Source organism: Notolepis coatsorum, assembly GCF_963971535.1.
Source record: "Notolepis coatsorum genome assembly, chromosome: 14".
NCBI classification, from domain to species: Eukaryota; Metazoa; Chordata; class Actinopteri; order Aulopiformes; family Paralepididae; genus Notolepis; species Notolepis coatsorum.
Window position 1 is genome coordinate 79487013 of NC_140178.1, and position 16976 is coordinate 79503988.

Genomic DNA, 16976 nt, shown 5'->3' on the forward strand with positions numbered 1-16976 from the left:
TAGTCCTTCTGCGGAGCTAAAAGCTAAACGTCGGCCGCGGCGAGCTACGGCTGCCATTGTTATTGTCATTGAGCTCTCCAATGGCGGAAGTAAAAAATGAATATGCGCTTGCCGATTGGTGCTAAGAACAGTAGGGCGGGTGCAAGCGATGTGACGTAATTGGCAGACGCGACTGTCAATCAAAATGATTCTGTTTGCCGACTGAATGAATGAGAACGTTATTAACAGATTGCAGCATGGGTACAATACAGTACAGCTCAATACAACAACAGTCAACAGCGGACTGATTACTCTCACCTGTCAGCCAGACACAAAAGCTTCTCTCGAATTGACTATGCATTCGCGTCCCCTAATATGTTTGATAGTTTCGATGTCTCATTGGTTCCCTTGGCTCTCTCAGACCACAAGGGGATTTTCCTTACGGCAACCTTTGGCAGGCTCTCCGCAAGAGCTCCCAGATGGCGTTTTAATTCGACCTTGCTAAAGAACGATGACTTCTGTTCTGAGTTCAGGAGTAAACTAGCTGAATTTTTGCAGATCAACGTTGGCACAGTAGAAGACCCTAGGGTCCTGTGGAACGCATTGAAAGGATTCATCAGGGGTCATGTCACACTATTTGCCTCCAATTTGCGAAAATCCCGGTCAAAAAAGCTAGAAGGACTGGAATCATTATATGCGGACCTATACGCATCCTTGCAAACTGACTATAATGAACGACTAAACACACAACGTAAGATAGTCAAAAAAGAAATAAACTCCATACTTAAACAACAGTCTGAGTCAGGGTTAGAAATTAACATTTTTTTTCAAGGGCTTTTTTTGCCCCCCTTAATTGATTTTCGGGGGCTTTTTTTGTATTTCGGGGGCACTGAATTTTTATGATAAACGGTAGGGGTGGGACGGTTCACAAAATGGACGGTTTGGTTCATATCACAAATTTGGGGTCACGGTTTTCAGTTCGATATACGTTAATTTTTATTAAAAAAAATTTAACACTCAAATCTAAAAGTCAATATAGACTGCGCTCACAAATTATAACACTGGGTGCTGAAATCCCGTCGAGTATAATAGAAAAAGAAAGCAATACGCTTGGACCAGCACTCACAGATTTTGGTATATTTAATGGCAGCCTGAAACAAACATGTTTCGGAACATAATCGTTCCGAAACATGTTTGTTTCAGGCTGCCATTAAATATACCAAAATCTGTGAGTGCTGGTCCAAGCGTATTGCTTTCTTTTTCTATAACACTCAAATCTAAACATGTTTCTCATTTATTAAAAATAAAATAAAAGGTTTACAGTGTTTACAGCCTTAAATAATGTTTGGCACACAAAGACCGAACTGACTGAAAAATATAGGCTACATTTGTCAAAGTATTAATTTAGTGCAAACAAACAATATGCTCAGCCAGCACTAGACTTTCCTTTCTTTAATTAATATAAACACACAAAAACAATGTCAACCATGTTTAAATTCCCTGCTTGTCAGTTCTTAATGGAAAGATTCGTTTTCTGCTTGAAATTATTATGTTTCTGTCTACATATATTTAGACTAACATTATTTAAATATTGAGTGCAACTGTGGTGGATTACGTAATTCGGTGAGTTGGAACTATCTATGGGTTGGCGCCGGGTCCCCACGGACATTTTAGCGTGTGGCACCGCCACCTTCAGCTCCGGTCACGTTAGGAGCAGTTCATAACGTCAACAAGCAGCGCGAAAGCGGCAATAGTCCCGGTTGGAGTTAGTAAAACACAGTTGTATGTTAGCCTTCTTGGATGTTGAATAAACGCCTATCATTGTCTTTAAACACCCCGCCTCTCAGACTCCCATTTCCTCCTCTGCTACAGTAGCTAGTAGCTACGGTGTTAGCTGTTGTTGTGAAGGGCTAGCTAGCTAACAGCTACAAACATTGTACAAACTGCTAACGCTATGGCAAGATGTGTGTAGGCCTATGTAATGTTAATGGCTATGTTTTTAAAGTCGTAATGAAGATTGATTTATATTGTGCGTGCCATTTTTACACAAACTGACTAGCACCTGGCTGCTGCTGCAGCCAGTGCAGAACACCGGCTCCGCCAAATGATTTTTTTTATTTGCGCGTCATCTGAACCGTATACGATACACAGACGCTCCATTACCGGATAAATATATATATATAATTAGTAAACTGTCGGGGGCATTAAGTGCCCCCCTTAACTGCTTTTCGAGGGCATTTTATCCATTTTCAAGGGCATTATGCCCCAAGCCCCCGTTAATTTCGAACCCTGGTCTGAGTTTTTGATACATAGGACAAGACAAAATTACTATTTTCACGGCTCCAGACCTAGCCATCTATTGGCAATGAAAATACGATCAAATGATCATTTCTCAGATATCCCCTCGATTAGGACGAGCCAGGGTGCAGTCACTACTGATTCGAAAAAGATCAATGACACTTTTAAAGAGTTTTACTCACAGTTATATAGCTCAGAGGGTAATCTGGATGACTCTAGATTTGAATCGTTCATTGGCGGGCTTGAGATACCCCACATTTCTGAGGAAGAGGCCAAGGAACTGGGGAGACCAATTACTCTCGTAGAATTGAGGGAGACTATTGTTGAAATGCAGAGGGGTAAGGCGCCAGGCTGGGATGGTATTCCACCCGAAGTGTATTTAGCTTTCTGGGACCAACTGGGTCCATTGATGCTCGATATGATCAATTACGCTATCGAACAAGGGGAGTTCTCAAGAGATGTCAATATGGCGTTGATTTCTTTACTTCTCAAAAAGGACAAAGATCCCAATGATTGTGGTAGCTATAGACCCTTGAGTCTTCTCGGGGCCGATTTAAAGGTGTTTGCCAAGGTGCTGGCCCGTCGCCTGCAGAGATTTATGTCTGTATTGGTACACTGCGATCAAACTGGTTTTATCCCGGGGCGTCTGGCTGCAGATAATCTTAGGAGGCTGTTGCATGTAATCGATAACGGTAAAGACAATACAACTCCATCCACAGTTCTGTCTTTGGATGCCATGAAGGCGTTTGACAGACTTGAGTGGTCATATCTGTGGAAGGTACTTGAGGTCATGGGTCTTGGAAAGAGTTTTATTCATATGATTAAAGTCCTGTATGCCTCGCCGTCTGCGATGATACTGACAGGCAAAAACTGTTCCACACTCTTTCCAGTCTCCAGATCTTCTAGACAGGGTTGCCCTCTGAGCCCGGGACTGTTCGCGCTTTCCCTCGAACCTTTGGCCCAATTTATTAGGCAATCGGAGGACATCGTCCCCATAATGGTCAACAATACTCCACACAAAATTGCTCTCTATGCGGATGACCTGCTGATTTTCATGGACGACCCCTCCCGGTCGGCCACAAAATTATTGAGGATAATCGACGACTTTGGTAAATTGTCAGGTTTTAAGATTAACTGGAACAAATCAGCCTGCCTACCTCTTAATGAACTGGCCAAGGCGGTACGACTACCAGCTGATATCCCCATAGTAGAACATTTTAAATACCTGGGCATAGAGATATTCCCCACGCTGAACCAAACTACTAAGTACAACTTCACGGGTACTTATGATAAAATACGCCAGGATCTAGACAGGTGGTCGTCCCTTCCTAACTCCTTACAAGCCCGGGCTTCCATAATCAAAATGAACATCCTGCCTAGGATAAATTTTATTAGCTCAATGCTCCCCCTGCCCCCTCCAATAGACCACTGGCGCAAGGTACAATCGATGGTATCTAAGTTTGTCTGGAATAACAAACGCCCGAGAATCAAAAGGGCTACTACTCAACGTAGGAAACGAGATGGGGGCCTCGCAATCCCTGATTTTAAACTGTATTTCTGGTCCTTTTCACTGAGACCTTTGATGTGCTGGCTAGACCCTGTAGAGGCTGTATCGTGGCGCTCCTTAGAAGCGGCGGCGGTGTCTCCGCTAAGATTGCAGGATGTAGTGTACTCCACTGTCTCTATTGCGAAATGCCGGCTGAGGTATGGACCGATCATAACTCACGTGATCCAAACGTGGCGTAATGTACAGAGGTCGTGTGGGGTTAAATGCCCTTGGCACCTGGACTCTCCAATTTTTAATAACCAGCAATTACTTGTTGGACACAAGCCGGTTAATATTCCTCAATGGCAAAGGAGGGGAGTGCATACTCTGGAGGATATTTATGATAAGAACGGCCTCCGTGCGTTTCAGGACTTAAGAGAATTTTATGATCTTCCCGGCGAGTCCTTCTTTCTTTACCTTCAACTAAGGTCAGCACTGAGGGCGCATGGCGTACCGTGGGCTCAAGCCTTGCACCCACACCCCTTCCTCAGGCTCATAGTGGACAGGACGACATCCAGAGGGTTTGTCTCCGACTTTTATACGCTCTTAATTCAATCCACGTATAAAAATTTATCATTGGATACAATCTGGCGTGTGGATATCCCGGAGTTGGACCCCGAGTTTGACTGGGATGATGTTTGGGCAAATGTGGCATTATCTTCCCGCAACCCCAATCACCAGCAAATTAATTTTAATTATATTCATAGGACCTATCTTACACCTAGGAAGCTATTTGCTATGGGACTGATAACCGACTCTCGGTGCACTTTGTGCTCTCAAAAGGCCACTGGCACTTATATGCATATGTATTGGGATTGCCCACCAGTGGCCCGCTTCTGGAGGTCAATAACGGACAAACTTTCAGATCTGTGTGGCTTAACTATCCCATTCACAGCTGTTACGCTACTCCTGAACGATATAACGACACTACCCGCGTCCGTACAACTGAAAAGGGTTGTCCTAGCGGGCGTCACAGCAGCGAAGAAGCTAATAGCAATGAGATGGAAGGAGCCTGAGAAGCTTACAATGATTAACTGGTCCCTAACTCTATTGGATGTGATTTATCTTGAGATATCCACGGCCCGGGTGATCGGGGTAGGGCAGGCTGGAATTGACCTGTGGTTCGCAGCAGCTGAGAAGGTAAAGACCGCAGTGTGCGGCTGAGCGGGGTTGGGGCGCTTGATCGGGGGGGTCCGGCGGTCTCTGGGGAGGGGGAGGAGGAAATGTATTGTCTGTCTTGGTTTTTGTCTTGTCCTTCTTAACTTTGACTGGGGGGATTTTAGGGGGGGTTGGTATTTAGCTATTCTGCGCTATATGTCAATTCACATGCCATCTCCCCAAGAGACTAATATTGGCAGACTGATTGACCTGTCAACCAACTTGGAGGAAGAATTTCTTTCTTCTTACACTTTACCTTCTGCAAGTTTGGCAGTCTTGAACATGTGTAAGGGACCTAGGCTATCTACAGTAAATCTGCGGCAACACTCTCATAAACAATCTTTTAAGTCACTCCACTTTGTAAAGGTGGGGAAAGGTTGCCATGTTTTGAAGACCCTTTTTGTTATTGAAGTAGCCATCTATATTTGATAGGTTGGACGCTGTTTCTTTTTCTTTTTGTCTTTATAATTTATTATTCTGTATTATTGTTTGTTATTCTCCTGTGAAAGTTATGTTTTTTGTTACTGTGGTTATTGTGTTGTCCTGTTTCATGTAATTAATAATAAAAAAAATTTGATCAAAAAAAAAAAACAGTCAACAGCGGACTGGAGGATGCAGACCAGAGAAAGACTTTCGTCTTGTTTACATCAGGGTCCCCCATTTTCAATTCATCATATTTCATATCTAAATCATATAATATCTCATTGCTAAATATATGCAATATATAATCTAATAATCCAATAATCTAAATCTAATATATAATATAAAAATGCTAAATGCATGGGTATTTTATTTTGTCTTTAATGTTAGCTTGCAAACTCAAATACTGTCTTGGTAAGCCTCATAATGAATTTTGGGGAAAAAAATAAAAACATCGTGATGCGTATCGCCGAAAGGTCAGAAAATATCGTGATATCATATTTAGGCCATATCGCCCAGCCCTAGGTCCGGGGACGGTTTAGCGTGTGGTACCTTCTCGACTTCCTCCGTCGAATCGAGTTGTTTACATGCAGTAGCTTTAGCTACTAACACTGTCATAGCATCATGATCTCTAATGTGTCAACTGGACAACGCCAGCCTCTCCTGCCAACGCCATATAGATAGCGAACGTTAACGTTTGCAAACGAAGTCAACGTCATCCAGCTGACACCACATATCTAGATATTATGACGTTAGCTAGCGGCTAGCGCTAAAGCTAACCAGAGGGAAACGTTAATGTCAGTGTAGCGGGAGGCAGCACTTGATTTCCATTGGCAAGAGTTTATCTCATTCTATATCACGGCACGAAAAAAATAAAAAATACTTTTTTTTGCGACCTTATAATAGAGACCGGCCTGTGTTTGTCTAAATGCATCAAACCCCAAGGCCATTATGAGAGGCCCCTCCTTTATTTGAGGATTTACGGTATGTATTTGATTATTAATTTGAATATAGAATATTCTTTGACAGCCCAAACAGACATATTAGCATAGTGTGTATAGTAGTATAGGCATAGCAGCATAGATAGTAAAAAACAATAAGAATGTTAGTTTTCTATCTTTTTATTCAGATATTGATTGAAGTGTGTTTTTAGTCAACGGCAGAGAATTGGGTAATAAGTAACATATAATAATAAACCCAAAGAAGTTAATAAACTGGATAACTAATGGGGCAATAAAGATTGTAGGTGCTCCTGCGATGAAGAATGAAGAACTTGGCTCCTACAATGTTATTTTGGTGTCACCATGGTGAAGAATGAAGAACTTGGCTCCTACAGTGTTATTTTGGTGCCACCATGGTGAAGAATGAAGAACTTGGCTCCTACAGTGTTATTTTGGTGCCACCATGGTGAAGAATGAAGAACTTGGCTCCTACAGTGTTATTTTGGTGCCACCATGGTGAAGAATGAAGAACTTGGCTCCTATACAGTGTTATTTTGGTGTCACCACGGTGAAGAATGAAGAACTTGGCTCCTACAGTGTTATTTTGGTGCCACCATGGTGAAGAATGAAGAACTTGGCTCCTCCAGTGTTATTTTGGTGCCACCATGGTGAAGAATGAAGAACTTGGCTCCTCCAGTGTTATTTTGGTGCCACCACGGTGCCCTACCTGTTGATGCCGCGCTGCCGCAGATCCTTGCCAGAGAGGCTGAACTCTCCCAGGTAGGTGTGAGCCAGACACTTGATCAGATCCTCCTCCACGCCCCCTGCTGTGGTCACGATGACATCCACCTACACAGAGAGGAAAAGAGCTTGTTCAACACTGCGTAAGCGGAACAATGTGGAGTGCCGTGTAGTATTCATTAGGGCCATCAGAACATTCAATTCATTCAAATTTGAAAAAGAATATATGAATTTGAATACCAAACTGCCAGTCGAATATAAGTATCATTATTGATATGAGGTGAACTGAAAATGCATCCCCTTTTGCGTGATTTTGTTGAAATGTGCTCACAATGCAAGCCAATAAATGGGTGTTACAAAACACAGCCCAATGCCTAATGATTGTTTCCCATTGGTACGACCCATAATGGCAAATACAACACACAATGAAATGTGTTTATTGTAAGCATTTCATGTCACCTGTCATGTGGTAATAATATCTAAATTTTATCATTAATCATGGAATTTGCCTCGTTTCAGCCTAGTGGAATGGAATTCGACGAGGCAAGAGAGCTTCCAACCCAAAGACGCAGGGGGAGGTGGCAAACATAGTCAACATTTCAGAGGTAGACCTCAGTGACTCCCAATGTAAACTACTGTCAAAAGGACTTTCTTTTGTACCATCTCGTAAGGTGGACGGTTTCACTACAAAGGTTAAATTGTTTAAGTTTTTTAGGAACATTAAGCTTAAAGCTTTTTATTCTAGAGATGTCAACAAAAATATTGTTTATTCTACTCCTGGAAGCACAGTGCAGCCAGAAGTCAGCTCATTGGACACGGCTGATAAGACCATTCAAAACACTGTTCAAGCCTCGTAGCACGTTCACTCCACAGATTAATCATGCATCAGTTGACACATTTTGTAGACTAGTTGAGGATGAAGTTATGCTTCTATGTGGGAAAAGTAATGAAACTAGATTATTCCCTAATCTGCTTGAGTCAGAGAGACTAGCACTTAAGGAATTGATGCAGTTAGATAATCTGGTGTACAGGAAGGCCGATAAAGGCTCGGTCTTAGTGGTACAGAATAAGAGTTCCTATGTTGCTGAAATAAATAGACAATTAGCAGACACAGATGTGTATATTCCTTTAAGCACAGATCCAACTGTTCGGTTATTTTTTTTAGATCAAAGCGGTTCTAAAGCGCCTTCTTAAGGAGGGTGAGATTTCTGAGAAGGAATTTAAGTTCATGGTGAATGATAACCCAGTAAGACCTATTATTTACACTTTGCCCAAAATTCACAAGGATCTTCATAACCCACCAGGTCGACCTATTGTGGCTGGTATCGGGTCACTTACAGAGCCTATCTCAAAATGTGTTGACTCACACCTTAAAGAATTGGCTGCAGCACAACCTGGTTATTTAAAGGACACTACCGACTTTCTAAGTAAGCTGTATGAGTGCAGTTTAGAAGCTACTGATATTTTGTGTACTATGGATGTTTTTAGTTTATATCCTAGCATCCCACATATTGATGGGTTAAGTGCATGTAGATATTATTTGGATCAGAGAATAGAGCTACATCCCTCTACTGAGGCATTAATATCATTGACTCAGGAAGTCCTTATGTGGCCAGCTGGGGGTATTGTGGGTGTGGCTCTAGCGTCAGCGTATATTTCAGCCTGACCGGATGGCGGCTGGAACGAACACTTCCTAGTTGGGTGCGGGCGGCGATAGCAGCAAACATTTCCCCACACCTGGTTCCCCTGTTACAGGACGAGAGAGAGTGTCGAGTGTAGGTACTCGAGTGACAGTGTCCTGGTGAGTAACTTAACTATAGTATAAAGCGGAGCTTGCTTGGGATGCTTGCATTATCATGTCGCTAGGTTGATGTGCACTGTTTAGGTGTTTATACTGTGTATGGTCTTCCTTAGGGAATGACAGACAGTGAACGGTGAAGAGGCGAGGCGTTGTGCTTACGCCTGGCGATACAAAGGTATCGCTCACTTCTTTGGTTCATGAGTTGCACACATGCATATTACACACACAGACTGTTTAGGATAAATAGTAATATAGACGACCTGTCCTGATTTCCCTCAGGCTGGGGAAATAGATGTACCGTTGCGGCCCGGGTGTGTGCCGTGTGTGTGCGGCGCCGGGTGTTTCATTCATTCGGTTAAAGTGTAAGTCTAGCTCTCTCTCGTTCGTTTGTATTACCGGTGTGTTAATAAATGTTTGTCTTGTAGTGTGCAACAGCCAGCATTTAATTTCTATGTAGGTTCTTGAACTGCTGTCATGCTTTGATATTCATTGTGTAATTTCTATGTCATGACAGGTGGTGGTCCTTGTCAACAGGTGGTCACTGTTTTAGCTACTTCAGGTTAGGGTGTAGTGTGGATTCAGTCTGTCTCTCTGCTTATTTATACATTGTGATAACTCTATTTTGTATGAAATTCAACTTACTCTCTTATATTATAGCATTCAATAAAGATAATTATATTAAATATAATTGCTTTGTCTGTCTGTTATATGCCCTAAGCCTCATTTAGATCTTTAGATCTAGACTAGAGGATATAGTGAGGCCCTTATTGAGAATTCTAAGAATTATTTTCGTTTTCAGGATCAATATTATTTACAGAAAAGAGGCCTAGCTATGGGCAGCCCGGTAGCGGTTAATATGGCCAACTGTTTTATGTCGAAGTTTGAGTCTGAATGTATTTTCAATAATAATCCATATGTTGGACACATTAAAGCCTATTGGAGGTATATTGATGATTTATTTTTTGTATGGTCAGGCACTAAAGAGGCTCTGGAAGAGTTCCACTTGTTTCTCAACTCTCAGAGAGAGACTATTAAGTTTATTATGAATTATGATTCACATTCCATAGCATTCCTCGATGTATTGGTGAAAAAGAGACAATATTGTCCATACCGAAGTTTTCAAAAAATAGACTGATCGAAATTCGTTTCTCCATTATAGCAGTTATCACCCGCCAGAGTTCAAGAGGAGCCTTCCATTTAGTCAGATTTTGAGATATAAACGTATCTGTAATACAGATGACATTTTTGATACACAAGCCAAGGAGCTTTGTCAGAACTTTAGATCTAGAGGATATAGTGAGGCCCTTATTGAGAATTTTCTTAATAAAACTAAACAGATAAACAGACAATCCCTTTTACACATAAAGACAAAGTAAAAAGCAACTCAGTAGCATTGGTGTCCACCTTCAGCCCTATTTCTAGAGATATGCGTGATATTGTGAACAAATACTGGTACATTTTAAAGTCAGATCCTAAGATCGGAGGTGTGTTCCAGGAACCACCCAAATACTTCTACAAACGGCAACCTAACTTAAGGGACCAGTTAGTTAAAACAGATTTTCCCAAAAAAAAATCCCATTTTATGGCTAATATTCCAAATGGCAATTTTCCATGTTTGTCTTGTACCCAATGTCATGGCATGATTAAAGAGACATTTTATGTACAACCAAGTACAGGTAGGAGTATCGCTGTTAGAGGCCGGATTACCTGTAATTCTGATTTTGTTGTTTACTTGCTTAAATGTCCTTGCAACCTTTACTATGTTGGAAAAACAAGAAGACGTTTTAAAAATCGAATTTCAGAGCACAAATGTTCTATAAGAAGAAATGACGAGAAGTCTTCAGTTGCAAGGCACTTTAATAAGTTAGGACATGATATTTCTGGCTTAAAATACATGGGTATAGAGCAGGTCTTGAGACCACCAAGAGGCGGCGACAGAGACAGGCTCTTGCTACAAAGGGAATGCTTTTATATTCATTTTCTGGATTGTCTAGAGCAGGGGTCAGCAACCTTTTTGACATGGAGTGCCTGTTTGAAATATAGTTGTAACTAGTGTGCCTCAACAATATTCCATGCATCGTAATTTTTTTCTCTCATAATCGGGTCTTTTTAATGATAATTTTTACATTATTAGTTATTACATCATTATTGTTATTGTTATTATTAACAATATTATTATGATGGTTGTATCAACCCTAAATCTGAGTTGGGGGGGGGGGAATGCAATGCAGACAAACAGCTGCATACAGTGCGACCATTTCACTCACAAAAAAATATGTTTATTGTCATTGTTTTAAGAACACAAGTTGACTTGGTAATACTCACATTTTGAGTAAAAAAAATGGCTTTTAACATGTGCAATGTTCAATGAAATAGAAAAATAAATAATAAAATGTGTTGAATAATCCCACTGGTCACAATGGTGACCGTAATAATGTTTTTGTTATAAGGCTCTGCAAATGTTACTGAATGATGTAGCAATGTATTTCCAGCTAAATTGAAATACCGTAATTCCTCTAATAGTAACCGGTATTCAAATACAAGCCGGGTCTCTATTAATGGCCGGGTGCGCTCTTGAGCCAAGCAATTATAAGCCGACCTCCTAATACAAGTCGGGTTACTAATATACTGAGTTGCATACTGAGCTAGTTACTTGATTTCACTTTGAAAACGTTGAAATGACCAGTGACCACCTGTAATTGCTCTGTTTACTATTTCATACAGTACTTGGTTTCAATAAATGAACCCAGTACATTTTACTGGGTTCAAACTGACACAAAATGTTGATTTATTCATTATGATCCGTTTGAAAATTAGAAATATAGGCCTCTCTCTTATACATGCCTCCTCCTAATACAAGCCTGGTACCCGCTACAGTTGAAACAAATACAAGCCGGGGTTACTATTAGAGCAATTACGGTAATAAACAAATAAAGGGTCTCAATTAAATATGTGGTAGTAAAAACCTGGAGTGCGTGCCTGGACATTGTTTCCCTATTTTTATATGGAATTCTTAGGGACAATGATAGCCAGACTGTTAATAGCTTGATAGTGATTTAGTCATGTGGTGATTGTGTATTGTATTCATGTCATATAACATCTTTGGATGAACACACAATGCCATGAATGCATACATTTGTACCATGGCAGTATTAAGAGCCCTGCTCTACCCATTCAGCAACATGGGACCATAACTTTGTTTCATTTATAATATGTGATGTCATTACAGTATTAACCTCTATGAAAACATTTAAGTCTATGTCTGGAGGATTGTGGGTCGTACCATTCTGTGCTCCGCCAGGTAGCGGATGCTCTCCCGGACCCCAGAGCTGATGAGGTTGGAGGTGTAGCCCAGAAAGATGGTGCAGCCCGAGTGGCAGGAGAGAGGGGTGTGGTTTATCCTCTCACTTCCTTCCACTGCCTCAAGTGGCTCCAGACGCTTCTCTATCTGTTGGTAGAGGTGGATGATGAAGACCAGAACTCGTATTCCTCAAGTGAACAACTATATTAGCAGCCGGTGCACACCAGCAAGAGACCGCACTAATGGTCAGCATGTACATGAACGGGTGTGTGTGTACTAGGGCTGAACGATTAATAGATTTTAAATCGAAATTTGAAATGATGTAATTAGCAAATCGCAAAGCCTGCAATAATTTTTATTTTTTATAACCAGGAAGTCCCATTGAGATACAAGATCTCATTTGCAAGGGAGACCTGGCCAAGATGACAGCAATAACATTTGCAATACATCACACAGCAATACAATGTGCGATACATCACACAGCAATAAAATGTGCGATACATCACACAAGAACATAATAAAAGTGCATGTATACAATATACAATACATCACATGTAAACACAAAAACACAAAGCAGAATAGTCTACATGATAGTAAAAGTGTATGACAGTATAATACAGGGTAATACAGTAATTTTGCAGTTGGGACCCGACTACAGAAAGCAGCGACATTCTTCTTGTAGGAAGTTATGTAATACAGATTTAAATTCACCAAGAGAGACCGGGGTGTCTAAGTGGATATGGTCCTGTAGCCCATTCCATGCCCAAGGTGCGAAGCTTGAGAAAGCTGTTCCTAGCTAACCCTGCTCAAGACAGAGAAAACATCTGAGCTGATTAAGGAAAGGGTGGGGGGGAGCCCGTCTCTCTCTCTCTCTACTGGTTCAATTAATGTTAAGTAGAAAAACGTTGCACTATAAAAACAAACTGGATAGTTGATGATAATAAACATTTAACTTCATTAGCTGAAGTATTCTAAAATCATTTAAGCCATTCTCCTTTTCTGTGTGTGTGTGTGCAGTTGTGCACACGTCTCATATCTGGTCTGACATCAGAGGAGTTTGATAGTATTTACTGAGGATTGCCAGATAATGTTGATATTTTAACATAAAAAAAATGTATAATACAAAATAAATATACATGATCATGCAACATAAAAAGAATAGTTGTAGGAACGGTTTGGGAGAGGGAGGTAAGGGGTTTTAGATTGTGTGTTGTGAAGTTTAGACTTCAGAGAGGGAGAGTAAAGTACAGAAAAAAGGTACCGTTGGGTACCGGTATCGATTCCCAGGTAAAAAGAAACATTTTCAGGCTCGGTGTCCCGAACAGACCCACCGCGTAGGCCAGATGCAAGCCGCATTTTACAATAAACCTCTGTGGGGCTGCTTAAAAAAAATTATTATAATCGCAAATTTTATCGCAATCGCAATATCGGTCAGAAAAATCGCAGTTAGATTATTTCCCAAAATCGTGCAGCCCTAGTGTGTACTGTACTTCAGTACAAACCACGGTGGTGGTAACCTGGAATTAACAAACCACAGCTACTAAAACACAGCATCGTTCAACACAGCGCCGTTCAACCCTCTGCGTGGGAGAGCGACTAACGACTTTGTGTTTTTGAATTTGTGTTTGCGAGTGGTAGCCAATCACCATCCTCGCCCAGTTTTGAATATATAATATATACAGATTAAATATACTGTATATTCAATACAGCTGCCTTTCCAGGATAGTCTGCCAAGGGGTGAAGCGTTCCAGCCAGGGAAGGGCGATGACTAAACAGAACCAGTAAGGGCGGATCAAAACCAGTGAAGTGAAAAGTCTTTGCCCCAGGGACCATCCAAGTAGGGACCATCCAAGCAGGGACTATCCAAGCTAGGGCTGGGCGATATGGAAAAAAATCATATCGCGATAACGATATGATAATTTTATTTTATTTCTCGATATCGATAATTATCGAATTGTTATAAGTATAAAAAAAATTAAAAAAAAAAAACATTTTTTTTTTTTTTTTTTTTAACAACAGATGTATGTTTATTTTGCAGCAATTCTTTGTCATTGCCGCCATCTTTAGTGTTACATCCCCTCACACTCCAGTTCTCAGGCTGCAGCTGGTTTAAAAGCTAAAGTAAACCGGCTTCTCTGCTGGCTGTGGCTCCAGAGGAGTTGAACAGTTCTGGCTCTGCTAGTTTATTTTCGATCTTTTGGCGCTTTTTTGGTGGACAAACCACTGCACATGTGCACTGTGACTCGTGACTGGAGTCTAGTTCTGCTAGCACACATAGCCTACTGTGTACAGACGGTTTCAAAATGTATTTTAAATGAGAAAGCAAACAAAATAAATGGACAAGAGAAAAAGAAATCTGAATTTGGTCAGTATTGTCATTTGGACAAGCAAAGCCATTACTTTAAGTTGCAGGCAAGAAAGACAAGTCTGTCCACTGTCTCTGGTTTTAAAACTGCCCTGTTGCAGGTGAAAAAAAAAAATGAAAAAAAAAAGAAAAAAAAAAAACGATTTTTCGATTTTTTTTTAATTTCGATATTCGATATCGATTATTAAAATATATCGCGATATTTATCGTTATCGTTATATCGCCCAGCCCTAATCCAAGCAGGGGCCATCCAAGCAGGGACCATCCAAGCAGGGACCATCCAAGCAGGGACTATCCAAGCAGGGACTATCCAAGCAGGGACCATCCAAGCAGGGACCATCCAAGCAGGGACTATCCAAGCAGGGACTATCCAAGCAGGGACTATCCAAGCAAAGGCCATAAAGCAAACAGATATAGCATGTCATAAAATAAAATAACTGCACTGTTTGGGTCCATGTTAGCACAACTCAGTTTAGTTGGCCAGAATTTCAGCGTGTCCGTCCGTATCAAATAGTAATAATTTAACGTTACTTTACATCCACTTTGTTTGCACTGCAACAGCTCTTTCCACTCATTGAACGTCAGATTTCTTGAGTAAAATGTATTTTGGTGAACCAGGATGGCTAGGGTATTGTGGTCCGTGTAGCACAACAGCTAGCCACAACTTAAGCATGTCAGTCTGTATCAATAGTTTATGAATGTTACACGAAGTAGGCAACATGTAATAATGAATAATAAAAACTTTAATACCCATATTTATTGTAACGTATAATATAACTGATGGGGCATACCTCATCTGCACCTTTGCACTGTTTACTTATACTCAGTTAATTATATAGTTTACACTGCTTATTTATACTCAGTTAATTATATAGTTTACACTGCTTATTTGTATCTTTACTATAATTGTATTGCCTATCTTTATGTCTCTCTACTATTACCATGCCCATACCTGTACCTCTCAACCCCCCTCCCCAGGCATGCGTTGCTCATGGGACGACTGGTTGCACTATGTTTTAATGACGCTGCGCGGCGCATAAATGTTCCCTCGCATACACAGACTAAAGACAGTGCCTAATTGCCTCTACTAATGGGATGTAACACATTTCATTCACAAGTTTTGTGTGAATGTATCTGAGAACGTATTTGAACACACCTGACGACCGGCCGTATTGTTATGCAAAGTAGTACTTAGCGAGTTGGGGCATCAGTTGAGTGCAGCGCATTCCTGTGTGCACACGCGTGCACATCCGTGCATGTGCGTGCTTCTGCTCACAGACTGGTTGCACGGCATGCAACCCCGTCCCATGAGCAACGCATGCCTGCCCCTCCCCCATGCTGCTATGACAAGGGGATCAATAAAATGAAAATCGTATCTTATCTTATCCCTGCCTTGCCCCGCCCCACTCACCATTGTATTGATCTCCTGGATGGCCATGCCCATGCTGCTGGCCTGGAAGCCTGTGGTGAGGTAAGACTGGAGAAGGGCGCGGTAGTCCACCCCCTGGTTGAAGTCGTAGCCCCGGATCTTGGGCATGTCCGTTGGGAGGGCGGTGCTCTGCTTAAGGACCGCATCCATGGCCACTGAGGGGGCGTGGTCTGATGTACCAGACATCTCTGCAAAAAAATGTATAAAAAAGAATGGAACAGCAGTTGTACACGCTAGCTTGCTGGGTTCATATCTGGAGAATTATTGTGATCATAATGGACGGAAGGATTTATTCTATTAATTCGGTGGCAGATAGATCACAGCCTTCTTTTGATTGATATGCTCGGGGGAAATTAATCAGAGATTTTAGGTTTTCTAAGGTAAAGCTTCATGTTTGCACTGGAGCCCGTTCTTCTAAGCTTCTGTACTGTGAAAAGAAACTGCACACGGTAATGCTGACTCAAAAAACATCAGCTTGGCTCAACCTTATCAACTGCCAAGAATGTCGGACTTGGTCTTACGAGATGACTGCTGTAAAAAGTTTTCACAGAACATCCTGAAGGAAGGGCTCTCCAGGAGGCCTCTGGGGAAGGTGGTCTGAGCGATGGCCAATGCGTTGGAGCTAGTCACTGCACTCGGACTGGTGGCTTTCTTCACTCTGGTGGCAGAGGGCTCAATGGACAGGCTGGCGTGGAGCCTCTGAATAGATAGTAACAAAGAAAAGATGCGATTGGACAAGACTGTAAACACTAACCCCACAACATCCTCAATTCTGAAAATACTTCTGGTCATTGCCTGCAAGCAACTTCGGTCCCTTTGACAATGATGACACGTTTTCAAACAATTTATTTTATTGGTTATGATTCAGATTTATTATTGGTAATTAGCTATACCGCCGTAAATAATGTTCCTAATTAATAACATTCGATTATTTCAGCTACAGCAAGGAAGCACCTCTATTCATAAGGTCATGCAGCACTGTACAGAATACCATAAC

General features: G+C 41.4%; 1 protein-coding gene across 4 annotated transcripts in view; it reads right to left on the reverse strand.

Moving 5' to 3' along the window:
• The window catches only part of dhps (deoxyhypusine synthase), a 30674-nt gene that overhangs the window by 12038 nt on the left and 1660 nt on the right, over positions 1-16976 (reverse strand). For 2 of the 4 annotated variants that reach the window (XM_084328173.1, XM_084328174.1), the window contains exons 2-4: positions 15962-16167; positions 12168-12332; positions 7070-7191 (exon numbers count right to left, since the gene is read on the reverse strand). In XM_084328173.1, the coding sequence (XP_084184299.1) occupies positions 7070-7191; positions 12168-12332; positions 15962-16165 (491 nt within the window). In that variant the 5' untranslated portion in view covers positions 16166-16167. Of the gene's footprint in view, positions 1-7069; positions 7192-12167; positions 12333-15961; positions 16168-16464; positions 16679-16976 lie in introns of those variants that run through there. The other 2 variants (XM_084328172.1, XM_084328175.1) reach the window with 2 other exon arrangements.